Source organism: Bidens hawaiensis, unplaced genomic scaffold, assembly GCF_021521415.1.
Source record: "Bidens hawaiensis isolate Kalapana, Puna unplaced genomic scaffold, B.hawaiensis_p1.1 tig00018977_1, whole genome shotgun sequence".
Lineage (NCBI taxonomy): Eukaryota > Viridiplantae > Streptophyta > Magnoliopsida > Asterales > Asteraceae > Bidens > Bidens hawaiensis.
Window position 1 is genome coordinate 124,246 of NW_027492885.1, and position 17,883 is coordinate 142,128.

Here is a 17,883-nt window from a genome sequence, read left to right on the forward strand (position 1 = left end):
TCCTGGGGCGCGAGCACCACTACCAACACCCATCTTATCAAGTTTCTCTCTCTGCCACACGTCACAATATTATTGGCTGGCGCCCCCACTCGCGCCCCCTCTCGCGCCCCCCACACCCCTCAGCCTAAGATATTGGTGTTGGTTAACGGCGGCTATAGGGTTTATAGACTTCAGTTATAACCGACGTTATGTGTTTAGACTTCAGAGATCGTTGATTTACAAAAAGGACCCTTGTAATATATTTTTTTTATAAACTTTTACTTGACGGCTGACGAATCATAGAAATAAGCTACTGGCTAAATTCATCACATTGGGATACATTTGCCTTACGAACCAGGGAAATCCTTTAGCTAAGGTCAACGTTCGTGAACACTTGCTCGAAGGCACGACAGTGCAGCGAGATCAAATTCCTTCAGTTCAAGGACCCAACTAGTGTCATCACATAGTGCCGCTGAAACCAAATGACGAGGGCAGGAATCAAACTTGGGTCACATGAAACACAAAGTTTCTTCCTATCACTCAACCACTAGCTCATTACTTTTGTAACATTTTTTTTTATCTTTGCTTGTTATATAAAATAATAAAAAGTCATTGAAACGCGTTTGAGAAAAGTTTCATCATGTTTTTAATAGGTCAAGGGGAGTATCGTTCCCAATGACTTGGTATCAGGAAAAGGAACATAAATTCATCAAGTGGTTGGAAAGTTTAGTAACATCTACAACAGAAAATAAAACAACTGTCAAAGTGGTTCAAGTAATGTTTATCAACAATCATGTGATTTATATCAAGTTGAAATGAAAATCGTATTTCCTCTTAGACCACTGCATTGTGGAGGTCAAAACGAGGCCAACACCCCATGGTTCCTGTTGTGAGGTTAGTTTTGCAATGGACCGTTGTACACATAATGATGTTTGTGAGAGAGAAAGATAAAAATGTAATGATTGGAGGAGAGTTTAAGTTGTTTTACCATTGTACCTTTTTCGCAAAACTCTTACTTGCTGACTGGAACATCATATGTCACATAAACCTCTTATGTGTTTAGTTATCATTTGCAAGTTACTTTATTATAATCATTTTAAATTTAGTGAGAAATGAATTATAGTTACCACTACACGTGAAATGAATTATAGTTACCACTACACGTAATCGTAGACCAGTATTACGGTATTGGAGGCTGTTAGAAAATCAACATTCGTCCGTTGATGGGTCCATCATCAAAACGGACTAAAACATCAAGACCCCGAGGAATATAATAATAAGTCGGAATAAAAGAGAGAGATTTAATTTGTCATTCATTTCACATGTTAGTTTCCGTTCCTTCCAAAAATAAAAATAAAAAATAATAATATTAATTGGCAGAAAGCAACCTTCTTCTCCACACAAAAATATAAACCAAACTTTTAACTTCACTTATCCGATCAGATTCATTCAATCAACCAATCTCCATTGCAGTTGCAGGTTTTCTCTTGCTTCTCTTTATCTTCTCAAAGTCTAGTTCAATTATTATTATTATTATTATTATTATTATTATTATTATTATTATTATTATCTGTTTACTCGCATTATCTGTTGTAATGATGTAATCACTAGAATCTACACAATGTAGTTCCGTTAACTAACTAGATCTCAAATTCATACATTATCAACTCATTTCAAACTAGTTCGTTACTCTAGAGTTTAATATTATCACGCTCTGAATCAGTGAATCTACTACCTGCTAATTTCAGTTTCTCTGAATCTAATTACACATTCACAACTGATACTGTTTATTTGCTGTTGAATATATCGTAATTTGATGTACTGAGGCATGAAATCGAATAAGTGATATAGGATCTGGCAAATTATTTAGGTTTTTGGATGTGAATATAGACACAATTGATTATGATATATTACTGTTAACTTATTATAGCTTGAATTTACACATTATCATGGATGTTCATCGATTATGCCCGAGATCGGTTGTTTTAACTTGCAAGAGCTTGAGCTCGGCTAGTTTTGACTTACGAGAGCTCGAGCTCGGCTAGTTTTGACTTATGAGAGCTCCAGCTCGGCTAGTTTTGACTTACGAGAGCTCGAGCTCGGCTAGTGTTGACTTACGAGAGCTCGGGCTCGGCTAGTTTTGACTTATGAGAGCTACAGCTCGGCTAGTTTTGACTTACGAGAGCTCGAGCTCGGCTAGTTTTGACTTACAAGAGCTCGAGCTCGGCTAGTTTTGACTTACAAGAGCTCGAGCTCGGTTTGTTTTGACTTACGAGAGCTCGAGCTCGGCTAGTTTTGACTTACGATAGCTCGAGCTCGGCTAGTTTTGACTCATGAGAGCACCAGCTCGGTTTGTTTTGACTTACGAGAGCTCGAGCTTTTTTTTTCTAAAGCTTGAGCTCGGCTCGTGAGTTGTTTTTATAAGATCAAGTTCGGCTCGTTTATTGTATGTTAATTAATTTTTTTACAATTTGATTAAAAGAGGTAAAACTTAAAAGTACACAAAACTCGACGAGCCTAAATGAGCTTCCCATACAAAGCTCAAGATCGGGCTCGATAACTAAACGAGCTTTATTTGAGGCTTGGGTTCGGCTCAAGCTCGAAATGGCTCAACTCGTTTCGAGATTTTTTTATCAATCCGATCTCAAGTTGTTCGCGAGCTTCTCGGCTCGTTTGCACCTCTATTGATACTGTTTGTTCGTGGAATATATCATAATTTGATCTATTGATACTAGTTTTTGGTATGAAATCGAATAATCGATCTAGGATTTGGCAATTTTGCTAGGGTTTGCGGACGAATTTCAAGCTGAATCCGAGACGATTGATTTACAGCTTTGTTGCAAAGGGAACTGTGGTTTTGGCAGAACACACAGCTTACTCAGGAAATGTTAGTACAATTGCAGTTCAATGCTTGCAGAAATTGCCTTCTGGTAGCAGTAAATACACCTACGCATGTGATGGATACACCTTCAACTTCTTGCTCGATTTGGGGTTTGGTATAATCACACATCTTAATTTTAGCTCAGAAACTGTGTACAATTAGTTGGGCTGTAAACTAACAGATCTGAACAAGGCGTTGTTTGTGTTCGTCTTTTAAGCTTTTGTCGGACAAGCGAATGGTTCACGAACACCTAACTGAACGAAATTTCTTGTTCGTGTTCGTGAACGGTTCACGAACACAAACAATGTTATATATGATATGGCTAACTGAGAATGGTTGGTGTCAACGGTTCGGTCCAGCAACCAAGTTTGTGCCAGTGCTTTTCTTAACATTCATATTCATATGTTAATTTACATTTTAATCAATCGCATAATACTTGGTATATTTTTGTTTCATAGTTGATAATTTTGCTTAAATCTACATGATAAAATTAGAAAGGTCATGAAAAATATTAAAAGCCTTTAATGATCAAGCATAAACAAAAAATCATTAACGAACATAAAAGAACGTAAAAAAACACGATTGGACGAACATTTTCTTTGTTCGTGTTCGTTCATTTAGTTAATCGAACGAAATTCCTTTTACATGTTCGTTCGTTTATTAAACGAATGAATATAATTGAACTTCTCGCCGAACGTTCGGTTCATTTACAGCCCTAACAGTTAGTCTGATTAACTTAGGGTTTATATAAATATGTTTGCGTGATCAATTTAATGCAGTTTTTCTTGTTGTTGCTGATGATTCAATGGGAAGAATTTTTCCATTTGTGTTTCTTGAGAGATTAAGGGATGAGTTTAAGCAGCTTTATGGTGGGAGTATTGGGAATGATAATCCACATGGAGATGATAGTGATGATGATTTGTTTGATGATCGGTTTACTATTGCGTACAATCTTGACCGAGAATTCGGGTACTTTGTTTCCTTTATCGAATTTCGTTAAGTTTGTTTTGATTATGCTTACTAGTTTAATGGTCCCTTATGTTCTGTGCTAATAGGCCTATGATAAAGGAACAAATGGATTATTGCTTAAATCATCCAGATGAAATGAGTAAGCTCTCTAGAATAAAGATACAGATAAACGAGGTCAAAGAGATTATGATGGACAACATTGAGAAGGTACTTTTTTCCTTTTTAGTTAAAAAGTTGTATATAAATTTATATATGCATTTTGTTTTAGTGGTACATTAAGAAAATATTAATATAATTAGGATATGTTTAACCTTTCAATGCGGATGAGAAGAGTTGTATATTGCCAAAGTAACCACATCTATAAGTTCATGATAATCTAATTTTATTTAATTTTATTAATTTCCTGATCTTTATATCTAGTATATGGAAACTTTTTGTTAAATTTATATACCTATTCCAGTTCAGAAACAACTGCATTTTTCTACCTCTATTTTGACCGACCAGGTGGGCCCGACCTCTCCCCTCCTTCCCCCCTGGTGGGACCCACATATGCGTGAGTCTTGACGGATACGCTTACGCTAAGACACGATCGACTCGTGAAAATTAGCACAGAGCAAAAAGGCTAGATTAATGGACATTAAATACATAAATTTCACTTGCACAAAAAACTTTAATCTAGTCAACGCGCTTCTTTTTAGAAAAAATATAACCTAGAATAAATAAACTTTGAGATGCTTAGCAGATACGCTAAGACACGATCAACACGTGAAAATGAGCACAGCACAAAAAGTCTAGATTAATGGATTTTAAATACATAAATGTTTCAGTTGCACAAAAAACTTTAATCTAGTCAACGCGCTTCTTTTTAGAAAAAATATAAAAAGTAACAGGTCTCTGAAAGACGGGTTATCCGGTAATCATACTTATTAAACGCAGCACAAAACACGCGATAAGGGTTAAACACTTGAACTAATTAAAACCTTAAAGTTATCTATCTTGTATCTAATACATATAACACAATGTATAGGATCAATCTCTGTTATCAAGTGGCTCGGTTAACATATTCTTGATGCTATTTTTAGTATTATTTAAAGATTCTTGAACTGTTACTTTTGGCAAAGATATGATTATTCATAGTATGCGTTTAAGCCTTTACACTGACTTTTATATCATTGCACACTTTTTTGCATTTAAACTGTTTAGTTGTTTGTATAATACGATACAATAACCCGAAATTGCGCGTCACCCTTTAAGCAAATTATCTGTTGGGATTTAGTGAAAATTAGAACAACTAATAAATAATAATCAGCGTGAGTGAAGGCAATATAGAAAATCAAACTTAAAACCTATACGCTTTTTGGTAAAGTTTTTACTCGTTTATGTTCCATATTCATTGCGGAATGGCTACTCTTTATGTTTCTGATTTATTTTTTCTATAGTTGGTATATAAAAACCACTTTTGATACAATAACCAATTAGAGTATTAAAATAATATCTGTTTTTCGCAACTATTCAGGTTTTGGATCGCGGTGAGAAGATCGAGTTACTAGTTGATAAGACGGAAAATCTTCAATTTCAGGCAACAGTTATACTTTCTTTTCCTGAAAATGGTACTTAAAAAATTACTAGATTCGTCAATTTCGACTTATTTACTAACGGATGTTCTGTTTTATCTCTAACGGGTATAAAAAACAGTTAGCTAACAAGGAAAAAGGTCAAAAGGGCTCAAAGTGCATTTTAAACTCTATTAAATTTGTTTTTAGATATTATGAGATGATATAGTTTTTAGGAGGTATTAAAATTTTTTATTAAGGCATATTACTTACACCCTAAAAGTCGAAAACAAACTTAAGATATCAAATACTCAACTACACTTCTAACAAATCTATATTTTTAATAATTTCAAGTTTCTAACAACTTTAAAATACTATTTATTACCTTTTAAACTTATATAATATATTAATATATTTGGTTTAATTGCGGGTAAACATGTATAGGATTGGGTTAGGGTAATCGGGTGGGTATCACCTAATTTCATGCATGTCCCAGGATACCCAGCCTGACACCCGAATGCCATACATCCAAGGACATTTTTGTCATTACACATTTTTGACCCGCTTTAGACATCAGTAGCTTTACATACGTCATCGCTTTGTGTAATCATATTTGAGTCTAATACTTCATATAAAAAGTTAATAAGTCTGGGCAAAAAGTGTTTCGACCCGAACCAGCCCGACCCAGTTTGACCCATTACACGACCCGCCCGTTTGGTTGCAGGCCGACAGCTTTCATATACAAGGAAGGCAACTGAGAAGGAAGATGTGGCTGAAAAATGCACAAATGAAGCTTATGATTGGGGCATCCATAGTTACTTCTATCATAATTGTTTGGCAACTAGTTTGTGGCGCGCTTAAATGTTAAAATATATTAGTTTATAAATATTAGACGCAGTTTGGTTCACGCATCTTTTTATCCTTGTATTTGGTTTTTCGTGTACCTTTTGTTGTAAAAATCACATGTAATAATACTCGGTTCGGTTTAATTAAACCGCTATTAATAAAAAGACAATATTCAAAACAGTGTGTTGGTATATGTTTTTCAAGTAGCGGTTATGTTAATCTTGTTTTCTATTTATGGTGTTCCGAATGATGAGACAATACACGAATATTCATATTCTATGTCGAGAAAAAGATATATCTTTGCAACACCGCCAACTTTCTAGCTACCTTAAAAAGGACACGAATTAACAAATATACAAAGCGTGAACTTCACATCATTAAAGGTACGAAGAATCAGACAATAACAAACGACTAATCAAATTTCAAACAAAGTTGATGTCATAAATACTCAAATCCTATGTGAGGGTAAACGGGTAAACGATAAATCTTTGCAACACCACCAACTTTCTAGCTACCTTAAAAAACAAAAACACGAATTCATAAATTGACAAAATGCAAGTTTCTGGTAGGCAAAGAAGACATCATTAGTGTTGATACTAATAATACAAGATGACAAAACAAAATTTATGTCACAAATCTCAAATTTATGTCTAAATGATAAATTTTTGCAACACCGTCAACTTTCTAACTACCTTAAACACATAAACACGAACTAATAAAAAAAAGTGTGAACTTCTGGTAGGCAAAGCAGACAGTCTTAATGTTGGAACTGTATGTTGATGGAAAACAAAAAAAAAACTAATTCAAACTGTTAAAACTATAAATAGAAAACCCTAAATTATACGAACGAAATCGATGCTTGTTATATTTTATTAAAATATAAACAAACTTATTAAAATCATGGCCAGTAGGCATACATCACACAAATTGGTCTTCAATCTTCACAACTCTTCACTTATTTATTAAACTTGTCTCTTCAAGTCAAACACCCATTTTCCTTTTAACAAACAACACCACACACAAAGTACAATCTTTAACCCTTTTAAGACACGACATAAACTTCCTTTTCACGCCACCCGAGTTGTTAATTCGTGTAAGTTCACGAACAACTAGCGGAATGTTGGTGTAGAGCTCTTGAAGCTCTGGCCTTCCTCTGTGGATTGAGTAGTTCCTAAACCTCGGGTTTGGAATAACCGCGCCATTGTTCTTCAACATGTCTCAGAGACTAATGTAGCTGTGTTTTGACATGATGGAATCAAGAACACGAATTGATATTAGTATTAGTTTAAAGTTTCATAAAGGTTATAAATAATGTTTGTATATATAGAGTTTTAATAAAGGTTTAAACATGTGATTTGAATTTGATGATGAATCAAATTGGTGAGTTTTGTTCCTAATGTTTTTTCATGAGTTATAATGCGTATAATACGGGTGGTGTATGTGTGTGAGATAATGTGAAATATATTTATATTTGTTTTTTTCCTAATATTTTTGTTTGTCACATGAATAGTTGTTTTAATATATTAAGAGTTTTAATAGTTTTTATTTTTTATATTGTAATATATATTTTTTTGTTTTAGTGAAGATTATAGTTTCGATTGTAACTTGATAATGTTTTTTTTTTAATTTTTAGATAAATTTACTTTGTTGGATTGGACTAGGGTATGTAATGTGTTTACTAGATATAGCTAAAAGCCTATAATTTAATTTAATGTCCAAAACAAAGTGTTAAGTATTTATAATACAATTGAGGTGTTCGAGATTTTAGAGGATTTTATTTAAACAAAATAATAAATTAAAATTAGTTATTGGTATTATTTTTTTGAAGGACGAATTTCCTTTTAATAAATATTTCAAAAGCTGTTAAGATCAGTTTTAAATAAATATTCCATAGATAAAATTGACATGTTGATTTTCCAACTTTTAGTCGGTTTATATATTTACTTTATTATTTAAATAAAGTGTAAAGGTATTTAAAATTTAAATTTTGTAAGTTTATAGAATTAAAAAGATCTCACCACTGCACCTAGAATGAATAAACAATTTTTAATAAAAGTTTTTAACACTATTGTATAAAATATAAACATATACAAACAGAAATAATTAAAATATGATTTTTTTTATAATTTAATTCATTAATCAATTAATATTTTGGTTTTTACCTCTTTAACCATATAAAAACGTGAAATTTTCAAAATCCCTTCACATTGTACATATTAACAATAAGTAATTTGTAATCATATAAAATCGAATCACATACCATTTTTATTGAGTTTGTAAAACGTGTAATGCTTTGATAACATGCCTTTTAATTTGTGTGGAGTCATGTCTTCTATCTTTGTTATTTTTTAAATAACCTTTTTAATTTTAAAAATACTGTTTTATAGTTTTATATTTAAACATGAGCGTAGTCGAAATACAAAATAATAATAATAATAATAATAATAACAAAAATAATAATTTTATTAGTATTATTATTATAGAAAAACCAATTATAAATGAGATAGGAAAACATTTAATCAAAATAAATTGAAATTTTCATATGAATATATGTCACATTAAATATTATTATTATTATTAGGAAAATTGGATTTTAATAATCCCTATTAAATGGTATTGGCTGATAATAATCCATATTCGTTTTATCGTCACTGGCGGTCCCAAATTCAAAAAAGTTGGCCCCCAATGGTCCCCCGTTAAAAATGACTTAACGGCGTTATAGTTTTTTCTGAATTTCAAACCAATGTTTTAGGGCTTTTGATCGTTAGGAGGATACGAGTTGATTGGTGTAAAACTTAGCTCGAAACAATGATCAAAACGACTCGATTTTGGTTAATTGTAAGTTCAAACACCCGAATTGAAGCATTGTTTCGTCATTTTGAAGCACTATTCAAACTAAGTTTTACACCAATCGACTCGTATCCTCCTAACGATCAAAAGCCCTAAAACATTGATTTGAAATTCAGAAAAAACTATAACGTTGTTAAGTCATTCTTAACGGGGGACCATTGGGGGCCAACTTTTTTGAATTTGAGACCGCCAGTGGCGATAAAACGAATACGAATTATTATCGGCCAATACCATCTAATAGGGATTATTAAAATCCAATTTTCCTTATTACTGTTATTGTTATTATTCAAGATAATGCAACCTTGTATTATTGTTCTGTCATTTGTATTCAATATGTCTTCATTATAAAACATTTATAACAATTAAGAAAAACATCTTTATTGTGATAATAGTTATATAGAAAAGGGTTCAAATAAGAATAAGGAGTTTCCTAAGAATGGTAAGAACCAATCAATTTTTGACATTTGGCATTACAAATGATGATGAAAGAATAATTCTAGGAAACTATGTCGGTTATAATTATTAAAGAGTAATTCTAGGAAACTATGTCGGTTATTGGTGATTTTAAATCTCAACCATTGATTAACATGATCCAATGGCTATGATTTATTTTTAGTATTCCTAGGAAACTATTTCTTTTTATTTTAACCTACCCCTAGTTATATAAATACCGATCGAAAAAAAATAGTTATATAAATGTTACTAGTGGCATCTGCCTATCCGGGTGGTGTTTAAATTCCTAAGAGATTTAAGGTTTGAGTCTTATGGTGTACATTAATGGTACCGGAAGATATTAGATTGTTTTTAAAAAAATGGTATCACTCAATCATTTTCGTTTAAAAACTCATATTTATAAAAGAGAGCGAGAAAATGATGTGTTAATGAATAATATGGTACTTAAAAAAATATGTGAATAGAATTACCTTTTTCTAGAACCGCAAATAATGCTAGACTCATAGAGGAACACCATTTAACCCACCAAAATATAAATATCATGAGGATTCAATCTAATAATACAACAATCCATGTATAATAAACCACAAAATAAATAAAAAAAAAGTAAGAAAATGAAAGAAGGAAAATTCCATCCTACATTGGTAGAGGAAAAGAAATGAGAGGCTTCCACCTTAGTATAAATAGAAGTGTAAGTATCTTGTCCAACATCGTTATATTATAAAACTAGTGAGCTCTTTATAAGAAAGTAAATTTCTATGTTAATGTTCTTATAAGACATATCACACCCAGTGGTCCTAACAGAGGGTGCGAGCACCCGAACGCACACGGGCACGAGCGAAGTGCGATGGGCGCAATGTGGCGCTTTGATGGCGCACTTTGCACTGCCGCGAGCTGCTTAAGGGCCGCCGCCTTAGTATTTTTGTTGGGAATTAAGATTTTTTTAAAAAAAATAAAATAAAATAAAAATCCTTCCATCGCGATACGCGAAGGGTTTAGACTACCCATCGTGTCGCGACGTGGAGGTTACGCAGACGAGACACGTGGCGTGCCACGTAGCAGGCCTAGGGCTGACTCGACGTGGCTACGAGATTCTTCGCGATACGCGACGGCCCTGGGTATGATCATCGCGTACCACGATGGAGTCCATAATTGACTATAAATATATTGGAAACGAGACGTTCATTCTTGCTCAAAATTTTCATTCTCTCTGAATTCTCTCACACATATACATGGATATATATATATTAAGTATAATAGCCAAGTTATCGTAGCGATACTCTATCCGATCGAAAGAAATATACACGAATCCAAAAGCTTTGCCTGTTAAGGTATGAATTGTGCCATAGTGTAAAGTTTCTACTCTCGTGATTATCGTTATGATTATTGGTTCTATACTAACCTAGGTATACTCATGGCAAATGTTTTCAAGTATTTTAAATACATTACAGTGATTAAGTCTCTGTAGACTTACGAGATGGTTAAGACTGGTATTGTGGGGTTTTGTATACAAGGCTTGCCTATTGGGCTATTACACGTTACTTATTGGACAAGTGTTAGCCAATAAGTAATATTACCACAGTCATAGATACGGTCGAGTGATAAGTATCTTTCGGTAATTTGTAAGCAGGCAGATGTAAAAACATCTTAATGTTGTAACTGTAAACTGTGTCATTTTCAAATGAATGTACTCACCAGTATTTCTTGCTGATCAATTATTTTAAACATGTTTCAGGTGACTTGGTAGAGACAAAGAAATGATGCCTGCGGGCTTCCAGCTTAAATAAGTGGCTTGTCACCAGAATAAAGAAACGTGTTTTGTAAATTAGGGTTTAACTCTATAAAACTTACGTTTGTATCAAAAAGGGATTTAAATCCTGGTTTATCATAATAATAATCATGGTGTTTTTATAACTCTGATCATTTTTTCTAACTACGGTTCTGATGAAATTTTTCGCTGCAAAATAATTTAATAAACACCGATATCACCAATCAATGTTCACGACGGGTCGGGGGCCGTGACACCATGCATCAGCGATCTCAATTATTTCATTGTTTTTTCTTCGGTTGATCAGATAAAATTTCCTATTCTTACTTGTTAAAGGACGACTAGCCATTTACCTAAAAGATCTTTTAAACAATAAGTAATTATACAACTATAAATAACATCGTATTTATGGATCTCAATCAACTTACAATTACGATAATATTCTAATAAATTTTATGAATTATTAGAAACTTACCTGTCATGTTCACATTTTACATTATCCCTGGTTAATAGCCTTAACTAGACAAACAATTGATTACTTTAATATCAATTATTTTCTTTTGAATGTGATATTATTTTACATCAAATAACAAGTAAAAAAGATATTATTTAACACCTCTTTTAAAAATTGATTAAAAGGGTATTATTGTGTTGAGAAGGAATATGACTTCATTGATTTGGTTAAGGTTGCAAAAGTCGCTAGGCGGATCCTAGGCCATCGACTGAGGAGTTGGGAGTACTCGGCCTTAGTCGGTGAGTACCCGGCCTTAGTCGGAGAGTACTCGGGGATGGTTCAACGAGAACTCGGCCTAGGCGAGGATTACTCGTTGAGTACTCGACGTCTAGGCGCAATTTTTATAACCATGGATTTGGTATACTCTAAAAGACGCCCTAGGTACAACGTTGTGATGCTCAACATGTCCGGCATAGTCCCATTTTGACTATACACGAATATATATTTTAGCTCGGCATATCTCGAATCACAAGAGCACATTTACGTTGTTAATCATAGCATTACTCTATCTTATAAGTTCTATATTCATTAAGTTGGCCATTTGTTGTCACATGTTTTGTTTACGATGCGTATAAAAACAATCGACCAAACAAGTATTTCATAGAGAATTGACAACGAGTTTGTTCTCGTGTTTTGATAATGGTTTCTTTGCAAGTTCTATATTCGCCGAATCAATCAACAGTCTCCATGACATCACATGTTTAAATCAACTAGTCAATAAATTTTACACATATTAGTGTTTACAATATATTAAATAGCAAATTCCAACTTCCAATAGTTCAAACAAATAAACAAACATATAAATATATAATCATTATTATATGTTTAGACCGAAATTGACTTGAGATGAGAGGATTAGGCATGATTTGATAGACCTAAACTTCTCCGAGGACATGGTTGAGGATAGGAATTCGTGGAGAAGTAGAATTAAAGTTAAGGATTTTTAGAGAGAATTGAATACCTTAGGGCTTAGACTTAACTTATTTAGGTCACATACCATAATGGTATTTCCCTTACATATATTATCATTATTATTATAATTATTATTAGCTTTTATATAGCTGTTAAACTGTGATCTTATTATTAATATTACTATAATTAGTAGTAGTTTTTATATAACTGTTAAATTTTGATTTCCTTTATTTTGCTTCATACACATGTACTTAGAGCCGAGAGTCTCTCTGGAAGCCACCTCTTTATTCCTTTGGATAGAGGTACGGTGTGCCTACATCCCACCCTCCCCAGACCCTACTTATAGCTTTGCTGTCGGTGGGATTTTACTGGGCATGATTGATTGATTTTATATATATATATATAAATATATAATATGACCATAACTGAAATTTAAGTGAACATATTAATCATTAGCAAGATCAAACTTGTCTAAAACACTAATCAAACATATTAAATAGAACATATATCCGATGGTGATAACGAACTCTCAACATATTCCACAGCTTGCAGCCTCCCTACTAGTCCAAAACTCATCAAGGTGTTCACCTCCTTATATGAATCTTCAAACATGTCGTAGATGATGAGTTGTTTTGACGATTTCAAAATAAGCAGTTTCCCATCATCTAAAATACATGACCACCGCTCGTAATCCAAAAAATGACTATATAGCCCGAAATCCAATTTGAGCAAACATGCCATCGACCATGATTTCCTGATCCCATGTTCTTTCATTACCCATAACTCGTATTTATCCATATTATTTTCGCACATCATGCAAAGCCGGCTGTTGTATGTACCCAAATTAATCATCCATTTATTTGGACAGTCTATCTCTGAAAATACCATCTTTTTCATATCAAGAAACAATATCTTTATCCCCGCAATCCAGTACAAAAATTCATTTACAAACGTACCTGGATCGATATTAATATTAAATATGTCCTTGTTTAAATTTGAAGGCATGCTCCATGACCATGCTTTAAGACTAAAGACCTCAATGGTATTGCAATATCTATTCAATCTAACAATCTTTAAATCATCTGCGGTTGTACCATAACCAAATCCATACACACAAGTAAGGGATTGTGTTATTGGATCAGGCACTTCCTTGAACTTTCCCAAGAACGGGTTGTAAAGGATAAAATGATCATATAAACTATAGCTTAGGACTAAAATGAGTATCCCATTAAATGACCCCAAAATGGTCATCTCTCTATAACTTTCTCGGCTAAAAGGAGAGCAAAGCTTAATCATTGTTCGTGCCATGTCATTAGTGTTGTCTATTGTGTGAAAAGGTAGACTTGGGAGAAAGATCATCCGTCGTGATCTTGATTTCATAAAGTAAGGATCTGAAATCAGACGATTCCAATGCTTTGATAAGCATTTCAACCGCACCAAGGGTTTAGTAGGCATTCTGGTAAATATTTCGTGAAGAATATGTTCAGGTAGACACGCATCCGCCATTGATGATTGACTGTCAACTGAAAGAATAATATTATACAATCAGTTTATGATTGTTTTCAAGTGAAAAGTACTAACTATTTTGTATTGTTTTATTATGATCTGGTGAATATAAGCAGATATCTTGTTAATATTTTCTAAACAAATTAATTGTAATATGAAATCTTGATTCTATATTAGTTGCATGATTGAAATCTTTGATTTCTATAATATCATATATATCAAAAGATTAACAATTCCTAGCTAGAATTAAGAAACCCTAACAGGCTATAATTAATTTGAATTTAGTTACCCGGTATTCGCTACTCAAATCCTGAAACAACTATCTATCTTTTGGGATTTGGGATAAACCATAGTTTTGTTACAGGTAGGATTTCACTGAAGATGATTGATGTTTTTATGCCTACGTAAAATAAAATAAGTAGAATAAAATCCAAAAACATAGGTACTAACAATCGATGTTAAGTTCAAAATAATATAATCACAAAAGCAAAGCAAAGATGTTAAGTTTACTTACCTCTTTCACCAAGATACTCTCACGCCCAATTTTTCTTTTTAATGTTTTGGTGAGCGAAATTATTCTTTTTAATAAGCTAATTAAAATGGGCTTTACGTTCACATCATAATCCTCGGCCCACAAGCCCATTTTGATCCTCCATCAAAGGGTTAGGGCAACACATGTTAGAAGCGGAGTACCGGGAAATTAATGAGCCATGCCCGATTTGCCGCAAAGTTTGTTCGGATGATTTTTGTGAACATGTCGTTCATTGCAAGGAGCTTCCGGGGATATGGACATGATTTGGTTAGAAATGTCCTTTGTGATGTGTTAAAATGAGCGGGGATCTCGACAAATAAGAAGCTCCTGTGAATTTCCTGTCGGATCCACTTGAAGAGAGGTCTTCTCTCCGGCCAGAAGACGTTGTTGTGTTTGGATAGGCAGGGAAGCACAATTGTGTAGACCTTACTAGAGTACCCCCCCCCCCGCCCCGGGTTGGGCTTAGGGATACCGTTTTTTGTTAAGCAGGTTGTGTTGAAAGCGGAATAAAGAAAAATTGTTAAGCATGAGAAAACATGTACCGAGAATCAACACGTCTTCATTCTTTTTGCTTTTGATACATTTGGGTTTATTGCCCCCGAAGCTATTACGTTTCTGAGAAGAGTTCAACAGTCGTGCATAGTAACTTATCGACGCCAAAGAACTTTAAGTTTGTTTTCGGTAGCATCGGGTATGCCATCAAAAGGGGTGGCGCAGCTTGTTGCCCACTTAACCACTTATCTATTGTAATTGGATTATTTTGTTCAATATATGAATCATATGTATTGATTTGATTATTTTTGTTAAAATAAATTACATTTTTCGTCCTTGTATATTCATTTAAAAAAATGAATTACAATATATTAAATAGCAAGTTCCAACTTCCAATAGTTCAACAAATTAACAAACTTGTCTAAAATACAAATCTAACATATTAAATCGAACATATATCCCACGGTGATACCAAACTCTCAACATATGCCACAGCTTGCTTCCCCCCTACTAGTCTAAAACTCGTCAAGGTGTTCACCTCCTTATATGAATCTTTAAACATTTCGTAGATGATGAGTTGCATTGACGATTTCAAAACACGCAGTTTCTCATCATCCAAAATGCATGACGACCACCTGAAATCCAAAACATGTCTATAAGCTAGCCCGAAATCCAATTTGAACAAACATGACATCGACCATGATTTCCCGGACCCTTGTTCTTTCATTACCCATAACTCGTATTTATTCGCATTATTATTTGCGCACCTCATGCAAAGCTGGCTGTTGCATGTACCCAAATTAATCATCCGTTTATTTGGAGAGTCTATCTCTGAAAATACCATCTTTTTCATATCAAGAACCAATATCATTTTCCCCGCAATCCAGTACAAAAATCCATTTACAAACGTACTTGGATCAATACCAATAGAAGCAATGTCCTTGGTTAAATTTGAAGGCTTGCTCCATGACCATGTTTTAAGACTAAAGACCTCAATAGTTTTGATATATCTACTTAATCTAACGATCTTTAAATCATCTGCGGTTGTACCATAACCAAACCCATACACATTAGTACGGGATTGTACTACTGGATCAGGCACTTTCTTGAACTTTCCCGAGAACGGGTTGTAAAGGATCATATGATCATAGAAATGATAGCCTAGGACTAAAAGGAGTATCCCATTAAATGACCCAACAATGGTCATATGTTCATAACTTTCTGGCCTAAATGGATAGCAAAGCTTAATCATTGTTCGTTGCATGTCATTAGTGTTGTCTATCGCGTGAAAAGGTAGACTTGGGAGAAAGATCATCCGTCGTGATCTTGACTTCATAAAGTAAGGATCTGAAATCAGACGATACCATTGCTTTGATACGCATTTCAACCGCACCAAGGGTTTTTGTAGGCATTCGGATAAATATTTCGTGAATAATATGTTCAGGTAGACATGCATTTGCCATTGATGATTGATTGTCAACTGATGTGATATTCGTCAATTTCGGGTCTCGTTTGTATTCGTTTTTGTATTCGTTTATAATGTAAACCGACCCATTTTGTAAACCAAAGCTTATGATATAATCAAAATGATGGATTTTATGTTACAATATTGTTTTACACTTGTTGGGTCTTGAAAACATTCTTTTTGGTCCTTAAAACTTCTTAAAATGACTTAAACCAAACTTTGGGAACTATTATTGCCATTTACCAAAAACTTGTTTGACCATTTCAACCATCACATGCATCTTTACCCTATTTGTATGAACTATACTCTTACCATTATAAAAGCAAGGCTCCATACACCATTTTGGTTGTTCATCTTCTCCAAAATCTCTCTCAAATCCAAGTATTCATCTTCAACATTTTGTTATTTTGATTTCTTAAGGTCAACTAACTATAGTCTTTCATTTTAACTTGTTCATCTAATATTACTAACACTTGAATATGGTGGTACAACATATATATAATACACACCCCTTGTTTCCTTTATTTGTTACTTCACCGACTCCGGTTGGTTAAGTTTCGAATGTCATAAGGCAAGGCTTCATGGAGGACTTCGTGTTCTTGATATATATATACACACACATAACTTATTATACATATCACTTATGACTAACTTCTAACCCTTTTAGTTTGTTCATCTTATTTACAAGTTCCATGGTGTGGGTTTGTATAAGACTAACCTCGGTTTAACCGAAACTAGTCCAAACCGGAAACCGAACTTTTATTTACTAGTTTTGTTAAAATAGTTGTTTAAACATGTTTATTGCTAGATTTGAGTTTCAAAAATCATTTTTACAAGTTCTTTGATATTAAGCATATGGAATCCATCTATGAACTCGTTGGGAGATGGAAACCGAACTAAACCGAAACTTTTGCTTAAAAGACTTGCAGTTAACTTTTTAGTTGTAAAATTTAAGTTTTCTTCATTTATAAACCAATATACAAGTTCTATGATATTTGGGCATGTAGAAACCATCTATGAACTATTTGTGAGATGGAGACCGAACCAAACCCAACTATGCCGACTTTTACTCGCTTAAGACACACAAGTGTGTTTTTAGCTATCAAGACTTGTATATTTCTTTAAAAATAGTTTACAAACTGATTTTAATTATTTTCTTAAGT

The 17,883-nt window shown here is 33.5% G+C and overlaps 3 protein-coding genes across 3 annotated transcripts; 1 reads left to right on the forward strand and 2 right to left on the reverse strand.

Annotated features, from left to right (window-relative positions):
* Window positions 1-1,363: 1,363 nt before the first annotated feature.
* On the forward strand, window positions 1,364-6,563 carry LOC143557487 (vesicle-associated membrane protein 727-like). Its single transcript, XM_077046545.1, has 6 exons — window positions 1,364-1,458; window positions 2,765-2,975; window positions 3,640-3,829; window positions 3,916-4,036; window positions 5,346-5,408; window positions 6,107-6,563. Exons 3-6 carry the CDS (start codon window positions 3,666-3,668, stop codon window positions 6,248-6,250), a joined length of 492 nt encoding a protein of 163 aa, XP_076902660.1. The 5' UTR covers window positions 1,364-1,458; window positions 2,765-2,975; window positions 3,640-3,665; the 3' UTR covers window positions 6,251-6,563.
* Window positions 6,564-13,217: 6,654 nt separating this feature from the next.
* LOC143557470 (F-box/kelch-repeat protein At3g06240-like) lies at window positions 13,218-14,231 on the reverse strand. The gene has a single exon (XM_077046531.1). The coding sequence runs from the start codon at window positions 14,229-14,231 to the stop codon at window positions 13,218-13,220; it is 1,014 nt and encodes a 337-aa protein (XP_076902646.1).
* A 1,466-nt stretch (window positions 14,232-15,697) lies between these two features.
* On the reverse strand, window positions 15,698-16,507 carry LOC143557471 (F-box/kelch-repeat protein At3g06240-like). The gene has a single exon (XM_077046532.1). It carries the CDS (start codon window positions 16,505-16,507, stop codon window positions 15,698-15,700), a length of 810 nt encoding a protein of 269 aa, XP_076902647.1.
* Between the last annotated feature and the right edge of the window lie 1,376 nt (window positions 16,508-17,883).

What these genes read in the sequence shown, in the direction of transcription:
- LOC143557487 (XM_077046545.1), top strand. Translation starts at nt 3,666, where the DNA reads ATGGGAAGAATTTTTCCATTTGTGTTTCTTGAGAGATTAAGGGATGAG. An exon ending in AATCTTGACCGAGAATTCGG is followed by an intron (nt 3,830 to 3,915) that starts GTACTTTGTTTC and finishes CTGTGCTAATAG; the next exon opens with GCCTATGATAAAGGAACAAA. An exon ending in CGGAAAATCTTCAATTTCAG is followed by an intron (nt 5,409 to 6,106) that starts GCAACAGTTATA and finishes GTTTGGTTGCAG; the next exon opens with GCCGACAGCTTTCATATACA.
- LOC143557470 (XM_077046531.1), bottom strand. Translation starts at nt 14,231, where the DNA reads ATGGCGGATGCGTGTCTACCTGAACATATTCTTCACGAAATATTTACC.
- LOC143557471 (XM_077046532.1), bottom strand. Translation starts at nt 16,507, where the DNA reads ATGATTAAGCTTTGCTATCCATTTAGGCCAGAAAGTTATGAACATATG.